General features: G+C 33.2%; 2 protein-coding genes across 4 annotated transcripts; one reads left to right on the top strand and one right to left on the bottom strand.

Annotated features, from left to right (window-relative positions):
• Positions 1-720: 720 nt before the first annotated feature.
• LOC105957952 (uncharacterized) lies at positions 721-7,056 on the bottom strand. 2 transcript variants are annotated; one of them, XM_088816815.1, is made up of 24 exons: positions 6,868-7,056; positions 6,655-6,745; positions 6,194-6,419; positions 6,034-6,102; positions 5,793-5,930; positions 5,408-5,525; positions 5,016-5,098; positions 4,784-4,879; positions 4,524-4,692; positions 4,257-4,399; positions 4,077-4,163; positions 3,795-3,980; positions 3,517-3,684; positions 3,310-3,430; positions 3,148-3,217; positions 2,958-3,045; positions 2,748-2,868; positions 2,478-2,671; positions 2,292-2,400; positions 1,949-2,104; positions 1,741-1,843; positions 1,473-1,646; positions 1,178-1,323; positions 721-1,101 (listed from the first exon to the last, which is right to left on the bottom strand). In XM_088816815.1, exons 3-24 carry the CDS (start codon positions 6,413-6,415, stop codon positions 908-910), a joined length of 2,955 nt encoding a protein of 984 aa, XP_088672941.1. In that variant the 5' UTR covers positions 6,416-6,419; positions 6,655-6,745; positions 6,868-7,056; the 3' UTR covers positions 721-907. The 2 variants fall into 2 exon arrangements, with proteins under 2 accessions (XP_088672941.1, XP_012837393.2); XM_012981939.2 differs by having other exon boundaries at positions 6,655-6,693; positions 6,868-6,983.
• Positions 7,057-12,147: 5,091 nt separating this feature from the next.
• Positions 12,148-14,968, top strand: LOC105957953 (transglutaminase family protein). Of its 2 annotated transcripts, XM_088816808.1 has the most exons (10): positions 12,148-12,289; positions 12,462-12,517; positions 12,770-12,908; positions 12,997-13,074; positions 13,242-13,605; positions 13,689-13,801; positions 13,919-14,083; positions 14,185-14,324; positions 14,422-14,514; positions 14,638-14,968. In XM_088816808.1, exons 2-10 carry the CDS (start codon positions 12,462-12,464, stop codon positions 14,798-14,800), a joined length of 1,311 nt encoding a protein of 436 aa, XP_088672934.1. In that variant the 5' UTR covers positions 12,148-12,289; the 3' UTR covers positions 14,801-14,968. The 2 variants fall into 2 exon arrangements, with proteins under 2 accessions (XP_088672934.1, XP_012837395.2); XM_012981941.2 differs by having other exon boundaries at positions 12,284-12,517.
• Positions 14,969-15,733: the final 765 nt, after the last annotated feature.

Here is a 15,733-nt window from a genome sequence, read left to right as displayed (position 1 = left end):
ATATATATATATATATATATATATATATATATATATATATATATATATATATATATATATATATATATATATATATATATATATATATATATATACATATATATATATACATATATGAGGATTTTAGTTTGTGTGTGTGTGATGCTATAAGCAAACAAGTTTTGCGTTTCCACCCATTATTCTGCTGATTGTTTGTGAGAAAGCAAAAGAGACAAATAAAAGGATTAAACGCCAAGATTGTTTTAATTATCCGCTATAGGGCCCGTTTGGTTACAGAAATAAGATTAGCCATGATAAGATAATGCAAATCTTATAAAAAAAAAAGGCCTTGTCTTGATAGATAATGTAATCAAAGTGAATCAAATGTTTGGGGCTTAAGTTTGTGATTAAAAACGAGTCCATAATTTAATCAATCATATGAATGATATACATTATACACAATACAACGGATTGTGTAATCACAACTATAAAACATATGATAATAACATATTAAATTATCCCGGACAATGTAATCATATACAATTCAATCAATCTTATTCCAGTATCGTCAATATTCCTAAACGAGGCCTAATTGTGCACTGACCATAAAAATTATTGTGTTAATCAAACATCAGATATAGCGTAATTATTTAGTTAATCATGACTAATCTTACCAATCAGACGAGTTTTTGACGATGAGTTGGAATGAAAAGAGTCAACAAAAATTAGAGATTCCCCAAATTGTATGGAATTTAAGTGATACTTTATTTGGCATATATATCTGTCTTTACAGCAACACATAAAAATTGGGATTTCAAGCAATCCCAGATTATACATAGATTTATTAAATTATCACAAATTAAACGCCAGGAAAACGACGTTGTTCAGAGTATAATCTTTAGTCGAAACAAGAAAAAAATGTCAATTTTTACGGTATTGCCCTTACCTCGTATTTGTGACGTATGTTAAGTGGACATTCCTTAGCAACGGGCCTCTCTTCAGACCACAGCTCTAAATTCACTGTACCCGTTCCCCAGTGAACGAGACATTTATAAACCTCACCGATATCGAACAAATTTACTAACGCCAATCCAAGTCCTTTATCGACAAGCATCCATTCGCCTAAAAACCGAAAAACACACGACTTGTTCAATATTTAAAAGGCACACGAAAAAAGTTATAATAAGGAATGTATTACCATTAGGCCGAAGATTCCCTTCAAAGAGTTGTTCACCAGATTCCGGCCACACCTCGTGGTGGGACCCGTCAATTGCCGTAAACGCCACGTATGATTCGGTGGGGTGCAACAAATTGAACATTGGGTGCACCCTCAAACAAACAAGCCTAGAAAAAAAAAATATATATTAAAAAAATGATAAATCGGAAAAAATATATATATATACTATATATATATATATATATATATACTATATATATATATATACTATATATATATATATATACTATATATATATATATATTGATGAACGGACCTCGAAAATCCACCAGAACCAGCACCAACATTTCGAGCAACAATGGCGGAATTAATTCCGAATATTTTAGGGTTTTTTCTCGAGACGTATATTTGTCGTTCGAGAATTAATCCGCCTCCAATGTCGCCCTCCAATTTCAACGACTCCAATTCTCCGGCCTGCTCCAGATCACGCCTGTCGAATAAATTTGAAGCCAATTAATTAGCATTTTGATTCGATAATTATATTATTAACTATAAAGAATTAAAGAAAATGAAGTGCTTATTACTGAATGACGGAATATTCCTCCGAGCATCCAGCAGATCGGTACTCCACGCCGCTATATTCTTCGTAGCCGTTAACATCAACTCGACTATGCAGCCATTCGGTTCCTGTCACAGGGTCAACACATGCATGCACCTTCAGTATGTGTGCGAAACACGTAGTAAAAAATAAATTAGTTGTTTAAATAAAAAAAAAAGTATTAAATTAATTACCGGAGGGAAGGTGCTGCATCGAAATAATTCTACCACCAATCCACGGTACAACTTTCAGAAGCCAATCACCACTCTTCATTTCGACAGGTGACTGCGATAGTTCGGTTCCCTTGTGCCCAAGCGCACCGTCCGATTCCGGAATTCGTTTAGCACTTTCTGCGATCGACACGAGACCTATAAGTCTTTATTTATATAAAAAAAATCGATAAAAATGCTACTAGAAAATTTGCTATTTAGATGAAATTTTTAGTAACCGAAGAAAACGAGAAATAAAAGAAACTTGTGAACAGAGTTAATTAATATATTCAAGAAAATTCAACGGAAATTAAAAGAAACATTTCACCTATGAGAATTTTGCTTCGCTTTTCACTGGCTAATACTAACTCCGAAATTTCATTTTCCGAAGGTATCGGAATTTCCAGAACTTCTCCGTCAGTACCCCATGCCTCAATCTATATCACAAAAAAGGAAAAAATAAATAAAATTGAATCCAAGTGTAATAATAGAAACTCACGAAAAATTAACGTACCTTAGCACATTTACCGAGCAATATTTGCACATGCAAACGTCGGTTTGATCTCGTAAAAGATCCTTCGGTTTTGGAAACCTTCAAAACGACCGTAGAAGATTTTCGTTCAGCAAAATACGTTGTCAGTAAATAGCCTCCTTTAGTGTATTCATATCCATCACCGTCGTCTTCGTAAAGAGAGCCTTCTGCTTTACCTGTATTTTGCGAGTTCCGATATTTATACATATACCGTACCTTTAATTAATATAAAAACGAAAGAAGAAAATGTACCGTGTTCATCTAAAGCCACTAGTAGAGATAAATCGTCTGTAGCATTAGCTTCATCGACATGCTGATGTGGAGGAGCAACGGGAATTATAGATCCACCTTTTAGATACAATGCTGGCAAATCCTAAAACATAAAAATAAATTTATAAATAATTGAAAAAAAACGGGGGCTCAATATTCTGAGAATTCAATGAAAAGAGGAAAACATATTACTGGATGAGAATCTTCGAAATCGAAATCGAGCCAAATGCCTTTCGGTAACTTGTGCTGCATTTCGTACAACTCCTGATCTTTTCCAGTGCTACAAACACGAAATAACATTATTAAATATTTAATCTTTAAAAAAGAAACAAAAATAAATAAATTAATCTTTAACAAATCATTGGATAGAGATTGTAAGAACCTTGCGTATACAAGAAGTGGGCCCAACATGAACGAATTCTCATGCGTTCGTAACTCCATATCCTTAGTATCTACACAAGAATTTTTCGAACAATGTAAGATACCATGTCGAAAAAGAGAATATTCCCCCGGAATATCCAATACGAAGAAATGAGAATACTACCTGCAAAAAACGTCGGGGTAGCCACTGGAATACCCTCCGTATGAGCGAAGTAAAATAAAGTATATATCAATGGTAAAATCCGATACCGCCTTTGCAATGCAACTCGGCAAACTTCTTCACACTGGTAAAAAAATTAGTATATAAATATCAGAACACAAAAATAATGAATAAATTAATATAAAGTCGAGAATAAAATTACAAAAAAACCTCTTCTCCGAAAGACCATGGTTCGTGATCCGTTGTGTCTCGTTCAGAATGGCCGCGGCAAAAAGGAAACATGGACCCCACACCCATCCACCTACCGAAAAGCTGAGGTGTCGCATTGCCAGCATATCCACCGATATCGGGACCCGCTAGCGGCTGACCACTTAATCCCTGTAAAAAAAATCCAATCTTTATTACTATTGCACATTTTTGTACCGAAATCTTTATATTAAATGATGTTTTATAATATAATCAAGGAGCATTTAATCTTGAAGACTTACGAGTTGAACAGCCATGGGGATGCTCATGTGGAGGTGCTCCCAAGTGGAGAGATTGTCACCTGTCCAGGTGGCGGCGTACCGTTGGCTACCGACGAAGCCAGCTCGTGTGAGGACGAAAGGACGTTTTTTTTCATCCGCTAGTTTCATGCCTTTGTATGTTGATTGCGCCATTAGCATACCGTAAACCTGAGATACGGAAAAATAATTTAATTAGCCATGTACTTATTATACTATCGAAACTCTTACACGAGTTAATTAATAAAAAATATATTTAGCAAGTACGTTGTGATAGTGCGAATGGTTCTGATGACCTCCTAGATCTGTATCTCCCCTGTGAATATTGCTCTCGGGCATTGTTTTCGTTACAGTCTGTCATCGAAGAAAAAACCGAAGGTTATACATATATATGTATATATTAAAAAAAATAAAAAAATGTTGCGTACGAAATTGATCGAAGTTTACCTTGAACACAGCTGGTTCGTTCATATCATTCCATATACCATCCACACCATTAGAAATGAAATCTTTAACAAGATTAGCCCACCATAAACGGGCTTTCGATTGTGTGTAATCGGGAAATACACACGGCCCGGGCCACACCTCACCTAATTTTTAAATGAAGAAAAAACTTTATCTTGGTTAAAGAAAAAAACCGATTTTTTCCGACTTTTTTTTAATTTAATTTTCATCATTTTTGCTGGATTTTTTTTTGGATTGTAATGTATATACCAACATAAGGTTTCCCATCGGCAGTTTGAGTCCAGATATCGTTTTCCGAACCACTATCGTAGACGTAATATCCGTTTTCCTTTTTTATCCCTGGATCGAGCATCCATATTGCTTTGAACCCGCTTTGATGAAGATCATTTACAAGAGACTTTGGATCGGGGAATCGCTCCTGCGAAAAAAATAAAATGGAGCGTGCATTAATTGATATAAGATAACGAAAAATCGTGTAAAGGTGGCTTCCATATATACTAATGACATACTTTGTCGAAAGTGAAACAACGAAAACCATCCATGTAATCTATGTCCATCCATATGACATCGCACGGGATCTTTTTTTCCCGAAATGTCCTTGCAATCTGCAATTACGGAAAAAAAAAATTAATTTTTTTAGGACTACAAATCTGCAATCTGCATAAATTTATTCATATATAAGCAACAAAATACATTTTAAACACAGAAATAAAATTTAAAAAAAAAAAAAAAGTGGTGAACCTCACGAACTCGTGCATCGGAATCGTAACTCCAACGGCATTGATGATAGCCCAGGGCCCACTTTGGGGGCATAAATACTTTTCCTGAATACAAATTAAACATCAAATTACAATCAATCTGAAGAAAATGAATGTTGAAAAATTATACGGAACTATTAAACTTTAGCAAAAGTATGGTGTTTGTTGACAATACTAAAATCAACGAGAGAAAAATAATCAATGATGTATAATTGAGAAAACTGAATTCCTCGACTGTAATTAATAGCCGTTTTACTCGTAGTTATCTCATTTGCCAATTGAAAGCCGAATTTTCCAACTTACTCTGTTCCACAACATATCGTTTTAATTTAATGTCTACAACAAGAAATTCTGCACATAGAAATAGAAAATTACCAACTGCTCGTGAAAAAGACGCGAGAACATCAGTCGGTGAAGCAAATGGACCAAATGTGATCACAGGATAAGACGACGAAGAAACGAGCTTTATATTTGATTCCTTCCGCAAATCAATCTGCTCAATAATTAACCAGTCACTACAACATCTAATATATTTTAAAAATACATACATACATACATACATACATACATACATACATACATACATACATACATACATACATACATACATACATACATACATACATACATACATACATACATACATACATACATACATACATACATACATACATACATACATACATACATACATACATACATACATACATACATACATACATACATACATACATACATACATACATACATACATGTGTACCTCACAACGTCTCGTTGTATCTGCAAGAACCCCAATCGCCTCTCCATTTGGAAGAAGAACGAGAACCCAAGGGTGCGATTGATACAATGAAGTAGTTCCGGCACCGTATCCCCATGCATCGGTATTCCAAGTAAAAACCTATTCCAAATCGAAAATCATTTGTCGGAAAATAAGATTTTTATTCCGTGTTCGAATTTAGTTTAACGCATTATCAACTGACTTAAAATTTAGCGAGGCTTACTCTCTTCCCTGTTCTTTCAAGCTGTCCACTAACCTCTCCGGTTCCATAAAACGACGTACGCGGAGGAAACTAAAAATTACAGAAACAAAAAAAAATTGAGTCTTTATCAATTAAAGATTCGCATTTTGGACGGAAATTATCAAATTTAAACCGTTGTTACCTCAAAGTTAACTATTTGCTGCCCCGTTACGCGTTCGAAGGTGGGAATGTGGGTCGGGGTTTTTTGGGGGTTTGTGATTGGTGTATCTCTAATTTTAGGGTTTACGAAAGAAATGCTCGGAAATGCCGCATTTCTATCGTCTTCCGAACAATCGAATCGGAACACTCGTTCCTCGAGAATGGGCTCGAAAATCATTTGCCCTAATCCAACACATCCAGCCATATTTCTATATATATATATATATATATATACACCAAAACAACCATTTATACATCAACAATCTTATCCAAGATCATTCGATTTCTCAAACGACGAACATCAAGAAACAATCAATACACAGAATACAAGATCCCTTTCCACTACGCAATAATAAATTCAATTCAATTAATTGAAACAAGATTTATCTAAAGAAAAATGCAAGAATTAAAAAAAAATCAAGAAAATGGGGGAAAAGAGCAAACCTAATTGAGTGAAGTTCTTCAAAAACAACGGCTAGTGTACTACGCTTTGCCCAAACACAGCCATAAGAAATATTTACAATTCACATTAACACTATTAAAAAAAATAATCATAAATAATTAATCATTTCGCAATAATTATTGGAGGTAATAAAAAAAAAGGAAAAATTATTGGAGAATAATAATAATTAATAATATGAGTCAGCTTTTGTGTACTTTGATGAATGATGATGAACAAGTGATGATGGGTCGACTGTGTTTTCTCTGGCAAAAGTAAAAATCCTCGTCAGATTTGAGTGTGTGTGATTGGATTTTAGGATTAATTAATGTACGGCTATTGTTTTTTATTATTATTTTTATTTGAATCAGTTTTTGTTGGAAAATATTTTGGACTATTCTTAGGATAATTGATGTGTTCATCATTGTTTGCCTTTCAAATATAACATTATCGTGTTAAATATATTAACGAAAATTCAAATAAAATAAAATATAAAATATATATATATTATATATATATATATATATATATATATATATATATATATATATATATATATATATATATATATATATATATATATATATATATATGTATATATACAATTTCAAGAATTGAATCAATATATGTAGTATACCTAATTTTAAATTTTCTCGTTTGTTAAAAACTCGTTTGCACTCAATTTGTTAATATAGCAATCAAATTTGAACGTGTTTTTCGCTGATAAGACATAACTCATAAGCTATGTTCGAGCTTGATTAGGAAAAAAAAGCTATAAATTAATTTATATACTTGAGTTTGATTTATATATGACTCATTAAAATTAAGGTTGTTCAAGATTAATTTGATGTTTGGTTAAGTTTTGAGTCAATGATGAATTTTATAATTGGGCCTAGACTTAATCAATTCTTGCAGCATTCTTAATCTTGATCGTCCACATTAATTTATTTAATCTTGGTCGTTTATTTTTATTTGCTCATACTTAAGTATTCTCTCTGTCTCTTCTCAACTCCAATTTCGTTTGAATTGCGTCTCTCTCTCTCTCTCTCTCTCTCTCTCTCTCTCTCTCTCTCTCTCTCTCTCTCTCTCTCTCTCTCTCTCTCTCTCTCTCTCTCTCTCTCTCTCTCTCTCTCTCTCTCGTAGCTCCGTCATTCTATATGTTTTTTTCCGACAACTCTGTGTAGAGTTTTCACCATACATGGCCGACTTTGAATCGGGGACAACTTTGTTGTCTATGGCCACTGATTTCGAAACTATTTATACTACCATAATTAGAGAGAGAGATAAGGGAAACACTTTATTGTTCACTTCTCCGAGTTTTTTTCTTTCGATCTTCTTCTATGAGTGACTGAAACTTTGAGTGAGGGAAACTCGGATTTTAATTGAACGTGGGAGTGTTTTATGACTATTTAACTTTGCATGCGTCAATCAAATTAAGCCACATTTTAAATACAACTTCAAAGTTAGGTAAATAGTCGAACAATTCAATAATGTATCTAACTCGAAATCGATTCTTTTACACCCCTAATCATATTACATATACTAATAATAATTTATATGCCACAAACAAACGTGTCTTTTAACTCGTATCATTATTTATGCATTATTGCCATGTGGTTGGTTAGATATTTTTTTCCAACTTATATTTGTTAAATTATATGGCTTATTAGCCACGTGTGTGAACACGTTTTTTCAACACGTGTCGTTTCTATGCCTTAAACATATGTGTGGACAAGTTTAATTTTTCAGCAAAATAATAATAATTTTATATCTAAGAAATCCCTAATGTTAAGAAAATGAAACTTAATTAAGACCAAAAAAAAAAAAAAAATAGTCGTAAGCCGGTGGTTCGATAGTGAAATTGTCTATATAATAACCAAAATAACAATTAGCTCGATATTATGTACTGATTTTATTCCGTGCTAGACTTAATTGATCGTATTCATCGACTAATATCCAAACGTACACGTGCAAATATTAATTCATACACATCAAATTCATGTGCATTTATGATTGCATGATTGTGTGTATACGGTTAAATTGAAACGATATTTAACACTTATAACATCAAAATCGAGCGTTTGTTGAGTCATTCATTGCATGTGATGTCCACATACCAATATATGACAAGATTTTGAAGTAAACTACCGTAAATGACTCAAATGCCCTTTCTCACGGAATAAAATACTAATGCAAAAAAGAAAAGAATAATATATCAGATAACCCCTAAATATATGGAAAACTTTGGTGTAAATTTTGCCTTTGAAGTTATATTTATTTCGGTTATAGTAATAAGTTAAAACACCATTTTGCCCTTAACCAATTACCCAAAAAAAAAAACATTTTTTTCTGTGAACTTAGAGATTTGTTAAAATATGTTATAAAAGAAAATTAATATAATTATTTGCTTTATTATAAAAAATGAAATATATATATATATATATATATATATATATATATATATATATAATTACTTTTAATAGAATTGGCCAAAAATACCCTCTACTGGATCATGACCTAATCATTCTTCAATAATCAACATAATAATTGAAAGTTGGATGATTTGGTGCAATCAAACATCAGGGGGGTGAGGGGGTGGCTTACCTATGCTCATTAAAATCCTGCACTCATAAATCATAATTTATTGAATCGAGGCGAATGCACATTTGTTCAATCTTATTCGAATATTTATCGAACATTTAAAGTTGTACTTAAACTCGATTTGATATATAACCAATAGCTTGGACTAGTTTTAGTCGAGCCGAACATGAATCAAATTCGAGTAAATTAATTTCTTATATTTTTTTGTAATCGCGAGTTTCAACCGATCTTCATATCTTATCAAACAACAAGAAGTTTTCAAACTTCAGTTTTTATATTAAAAAAACGAACTCAAACGAGGTTTCAACAAACAATCTGAATCGAGGATCGAGCAGTTTGGTTTGATGTTAGAACAACTATAATGAAATGACTACTTTCTAACTACAATAACAAATATTTCTCAAAAGAATGGGGAAACAAGGTTATATTAAACATCCAACAACATACATTATTAAATTTAATAATAGAGAAAAATACCATAGTACCCCTACATCTCCATTTTCTTGGTGCAAGAGCTCATAGACCATTGTCTTTACTCTTATCCCTTTCTCCTTCATTAAAATAATATTAATAAACAATTACCTTATCCTATCTTTCTCTCTCTACATTTCTTACAAGTCTTCTCAATAACATTTATTTATTATGCAAATCTCTATTATGTAACTTTTAATAGTCCATCATACATTGTTGGGGGATGAATTTATTAATCAATGATCTCACCAATTATTATATTCCTATTATTGTCTCTGTAAGCATATTCTTAATTCTTATAAAAAAATCAGCAGGTGACATAATTTTTCTGAAATTAACTTATTCAAGATTTTTAATATTTTAATGACTACTAATATATTATAATACTATAAAAAAAAATATAAAATCACAAAGGTTATAGTAATTACCATTTTACCTTTTTATTTTTAAAAGAAAATTACCATCTTGCTTAGATTGCAAGATAATAATTACTTACAAGCTATTTACTGAAATTGCCTTTTGGGAAATAATTATATTTATATTATTATTAGAAATAAAAATCAAGTCTTTTTCTGTATTCTTTTTGGATCCTATAGAAGTAAAGGATAATGAAATTGAAAGGGGAAGAAGGCCCCTTCCCAAAGTTTACTTTTCTCTCTCTCCTCCCATTCTCTGTATCAAAACAAAATTTACAGACACGCAGACCTCTCTCTCTCTATATATATATATAGGTAGAGAGAGAAAGAGGAGAGAGAAAGGAAGAAATAACAAAAGGGGGATTTGGGGGTTTCTTGATTTAACCTTTTATTTGGGGGATCACTATTTCAAATCCCAACTTTTGCTTACTTGAATACCAAAAAAATAAAAAATAAATAATTAATTGTAAATTACTTTAATACCCTTAATGAAATTAAAACTAAAAAAATATTACAAATACTATTTTTCTTTCTTAAATACCAAATAATCAAAAACTCAAAAAACCATTTCCCTCCTTCTCCACCTCCTTCTTCTCCCTCCCCAAACACCCTTCTAAAAAATCTTCCTCACAACAAACCCTTCTAAAAAATCTCACAACAAACCCTTCTAAAAAATATCAAAACTAAAGAAATTAAAACCTTACAAAACGTATAAAATTGAGTTATAAGACAATAATATGGTAGTATATATGAAAGGAGAACACATTAAGGTAAGTATCGATGTCTTTTTTGAGCTTCGAAGTCGATTTTGAAGTTTTTTTTTTTTGAAACCCGTCGGCAATTTTCGACACATACAGGTCGATTTTTTGGTCAATTTTCGACACCAACGTGTCGAAAAAGAAAAAAAAAAAAAAAAAAAAAAAAAAAAAAAAAAAAAAAAAAACCAAATTTCGACACCTACCTGTCGAAAATTGTCCAAATTTCGACAGGTAGGTGTCGAAATTTGGTTTTTTTTTTTTTTTTTTTTTTTTTTTTTTTTTTTCTTTTTCGACACGTTGGTGTCGAAAATTGACCAAAAATCGACCTGTATGTGTCGAAAATTGCCGACGGGTTTCAAAAAAAAAAACTTCAAAATCGACTTTGAAGCTCAAAAAAGACATCGATACTTACCTTAATGGCTTCTCTTTCCACATATACTACCATATTATTGTCTTATAACTCCATTTTATAAGTTTTGTGAGGTTTTGATTTTTTGAATTTGGAGATGTTTTGGAGGATTTAAGAAGATGAAAAAGATAGGGTTTAATTGGGTTGTCGCGGCAGTTACGAGCACGTACGGTGGCGTTCGGCGGCGGCGGCGGCGGCGGCGGCGGCGGCGGCGGCGTCGGCGGCGGCGGCGGCGGTCAGGGTTGGAGAGGAGAAGAAATGGTGGAGGTTTTCTTTTTTTTACAACAAAGGGTTTTTTTTCTTTTTTTTTTATTTGGTTTTTGAATAGGTAATTTCTAATAAAATTTGATATAATTGATATTTTGTATGAAAGGGTGTTTTTGTAATTTTCTTTTTATTTTGGTTTTAAAGTAAGAAAAAACTTATAAATATGTACTCAATTGTGGTTTTCAACTAGGTAGTATTCAACTAAGCAAAAATTAGTATTCAAAATAGTTGAGAAATTCCAATAATATGGATCTTGGGAATAATAATAATATTAGTAGTAGTGTCAGCTTCCACTATAATTCTTCTTCTTGTGCTAGTTGCAGTTGCTGCAGTAACTTCCATTCATCACCATCATCATCATCATCATCAACTTTGTCTCTCTCTTCCTTCTCTTTTGGAAGCTCCAATTTAATTCCCAAAATGGTCTCTTTTAAACCCTCCATTCTTGATTTCTCCTCTTCAGTTTGTCAAGAAGAAGAGATAGCTTGATTCTTGATTTTTCTCATTTAAATCTCTCTCTCTCTCTCTCTCTCTCTCTCTCTCTCTCTCTCTCTCTCTCTCTCTCTCTCTCTCTCTCTCTCTCTCTCTCTCTCTCTCTCTATATGCTGATTAATTTTGCTGCTTTTCGGGGGTGTCTCGTAAGAAAACAGCTGTTTTTGTTTGCCTCTTGAGCCCTCAATACAAGCAACAACCGTTTTGTTGTTTTCTTGAAATAAAGGTGGGATCTTTTTCACTCTAATTTTTTTTCAAGAAAGCCCCCTTCCTCCTGTTTTCAACACCCCTTTTGCGTGGTATTGCTTCTGGAAATAAAAAAAGAAAAAAAGAAAAAAAAGAAAAAAAAAATCAAGAAAATGGTGCGTGTCTCATTGCCTGGTTTGTGTCACCAGCAGATGATAATGATGATGGCTGTGCCCACTAAGATCACCCCTTTGGGAAATTGTGGCAGGTAATTTTAATTAATTTTTTTTTTTTCAAGAATCGAATTGGGTTTTGATTGAATTGAACATGTCTGAAATCTACATGCAGTTCGATTGTTTTTTCATCGAAAACTGATTCAATTGAGTTGCCACTTAAATTCTTACATGTCTGTGCAAAATCTTGTAGTAAGTGAGGCATTTGTGTGTGTGTGTTTTTTTCGTTAATGATCATGTGTAACGATGTTGTTTGTCGGTCGTGGTCGATTTTCGAGTGATTACAGAAAGGGAAAGATGAATCATGCAATGGCTACACCAACTGGAAATGCTGCAGCCAAGATCACAAGGTTGCCCTTTTTGCCCCTGGCTTCTTCTGCTGTGGCGAAACCTCGTAATTCTTCGAGGGCCAATTTCTATAAGGAGGTTCCGAATCGATCTAATCTTTGATCTCCTCTTCGATTTAAATTTATTGATGTATCGTTGATCTATATATATATGTGACATATATCAGGTTCTTGAATCTGCTAGAGATAAATTTACTATGGCGATTTCGTTTCAGTTGAAGGATAAAGATATCTCACTTGCAAAGGTACCTTTTTTTTAATTCCTATTTTGCCCTTTCCGTACGGGTTATTGATGCTTAAGATTGATCGAAGTATGTATCTTTCTTTCGAATCTCGTTATAGATTCTTGATTGGCTGGCCGCATTATTTTAAAGGCTTTAAATTTTTTGTCGGGTGAATCTTGATTTTGTAGGCTTTACATTACGTGGCCGCGGAGGACGAGGCTTATTTGGCGTACAATCGGGAAATAGACGCTTTTGCCCTCCAAAACGAGCGTATTGACACGTCACCGCCTCACGACGCACAAGGGTTCGAAGCTGTGGAGAATATGCCGATGGATGGGAAAAACATGAGCGAGTGGCTGCTCGAAATTGATGCCATAGCAAAAGAAGTCGAAGCTGAGCTGGTCTCGAGGGATATAGGGTGCCACCTGGCGGAAGTTCTCGAGGCGGTGAATAAAGTACTTTTCGAGACGAGAGGTTTTAAACGGTCGCATGTGGTGGTGGATTCAAAGTGTTTGTACTTGCATTCTGTATTGAGCTCTGGTTCTGCAAGTGGTATGTATATTTTTTCGGCAATTGTGTATAATCGATTATATTTAATACTTACCTGATTTATCGATTTTTTGATTATTCGACAGCGATTTTGCTTAGTGTGATTTACATTGAGGTTTGCCGAAGGCTTAATTTGACTATTGTTGGATCCCGAGTTGGGGACGAATTCTTGATATGGCCTCCAACAGGAAATCCCGAGGTTCGATCGTTTATTAATTTCCAACTTCATTTTACTAATTTTAGCAACGTAAATGATAATTAACTACCGATTATTAACAATTTTTTTTCATTTTTTATTGTTTTGCAATATTTTTAGGAGCTATTTAAAGTAACTTCGGGACGCAGTTTGTTTAGGATCGTAAACGGGAAATGCGTGGACGATCCACGATCGAAGGCGTCTGACATTAATAGCAGCTCGCTTTTAGGTTTAGAAATCGCGACAAATCGAGATATTATTGGGATTGCTTTGGCGAATTTGATTGTGAGCTAAATTTCGCCATTACTCTTGGAAAACAATTTCTTTTTCCAATTTTCAATATTTGTGATAAGAATTAATTATTATAAATATCCCTTATTTTGCAGAGGTTTTACTGGAAACGGGCTTCGAAAACAAATTACGGGCTGATGTTAACTTCTCCACTTAGGTCTGCTCATAAATCCGAAGAGAAGTTCAGTAAGGACAATTGTTCGGAAATGCCTTTGTTACGCCCTCAAGAGCTTAGGTAATTATATTTTCTATTAATTTTTTTTAATTATTAATAATAGTTCTCGTGCTCGATTAATTAAGATCACGTATTTTGCTACGTAAATTTTTTTCAGGCTTGCGATAATGGCTTCGGAAAGATTACTAATACTTCAGCCGCATAGTTGGGCTTTGAGAAGAGACTATGGCATGATGTTATATTATAACAGGTAAGCAAAGATGCAATTTTTATTTTTATTTTTATTTTTCGGTCCGTTAATGCGTACTTTTTGGTAATTAATTAATTAATTAATTATATCGTTTTGAATTTAATTCGATAAAAATTATCGTAGAGAATACGAGGCTGCAGTGCAAGAGCTAAGCATCTGCATGGCATTTGCACCGGAAGAGGAATCCGAGGTTCTAGAACCTTTTGTCGAGAAGTTGCATTTAATGAGGCTCGAAAAATCGTGGAAATCTTCGTTAGGGCAAAAAGGCCGGCTAACTGTTACTTGATTTAAATCTCCTATGTACAAATTTATTCGTTCTTAATCTAGCTTCGTTTAGTCTCGTGTAATACTATTCTCGTCATTTTAAAGTAAAAACTTCGGACGTAACTTTGTCGTTAAAGACTCGTGTAAATATTTTCCTTATCGACATATATATGATCTTAAAGTTTTCTTAGTCATGCGATAACCGTGCTTCTAGAAATGGTGTCCCGTTTCGTATTTCAGCACGTATTTTGTGAAATATATACGTTATGAAATACCGTTGTTATATATATGGGCAAATTACGGACACCCCCTGAGGTAAGGTCAAATTATGAAAACTCCCATCATGTTTGGGTAATTTCCCTGATTTTAACTATTTAAAAAAAAAATCTGTAATTCGGTTGTTATGGAACCAAATTGTATAATTCTAATACCAAATTTTCTGTACAGTTTTACCGAATTAACATTCATAAATTTCCGAATTAACATTCATAAATTTACTTCTTGAGGCGTTTTTTCCTAAGATAATACATAGTTAGAGAATGACTGTAATTATCCAAATAAAATGGGGTTTTCGTAATTTCACTTTACTTAAGGGTGCCGTAATTTGCCCTTGTATATACACCAATGATTGCCGTATACATATATTATGTGTAAATTGATCCATGACTTTGGGGGATGATTATTAAATCCCTTTGTGGTTGATTGCAAGTCTCTTTTTGTGTCAAAGAAAGTGACAGCTATGAATGAAAAAGACTCATTTGCCCTCATTTGGGGTTTAAACACAATTAGTATAATGAACAAGAGGGGGTGAGGTGGGGTGGGTGGGTGGCTATCTCAATCAAAGTGTTGAATTTTTATTTTTATTTTTATTTTTCTTCAATTTTAAATTAATTATTTATTTGATTACTTTATATGTGATTTATAGCAGCTATGATTTTGCTGGCTTTATGATGGA

This window comes from Erythranthe guttata, chromosome 1 (genome assembly GCF_056151865.1).
Source record: "Erythranthe guttata isolate IM_541 chromosome 1, IM_541, whole genome shotgun sequence".
In the NCBI taxonomy this organism is placed as follows: Eukaryota; Viridiplantae; Streptophyta; class Magnoliopsida; order Lamiales; family Phrymaceae; genus Erythranthe; species Erythranthe guttata.
Note: the sequence above shows the minus strand (reverse complement) of the source record. Positions and strands in the feature narration are given on the sequence as shown.

Coding starts and splice junctions, on each gene's coding strand:
- LOC105957953 (XM_012981941.2), top strand. CDS start 12,423: ATGGTGCGTGTCTCATTGCCTGGTTTGTGTCACCAGCAGATGATAATG. Junction 13,606..13,688: donor GAGCTCTGGTTCTGCAAGTG/GTATGTATATTT, acceptor ATTATTCGACAG/CGATTTTGCTTAGTGTGATT. Junction 14,084..14,184: donor TTGCTTTGGCGAATTTGATT/GTGAGCTAAATT, acceptor CTTATTTTGCAG/AGGTTTTACTGGAAACGGGC.
- LOC105957952 (XM_088816815.1), bottom strand. CDS start 6,415: ATGGCTGGATGTGTTGGATTAGGGCAAATGATTTTCGAGCCCATTCTC. Junction 5,931..6,033: donor TTGAAAGAACAGGGAAGAGA/GTAAGCCTCGCT, acceptor GATTTGGAATAG/GTTTTTACTTGGAATACCGA. Junction 2,105..2,291: donor GCGAAGCAAAATTCTCATAG/GTGAAATGTTTC, acceptor TGTCGATCGCAG/AAAGTGCTAAACGAATTCCG.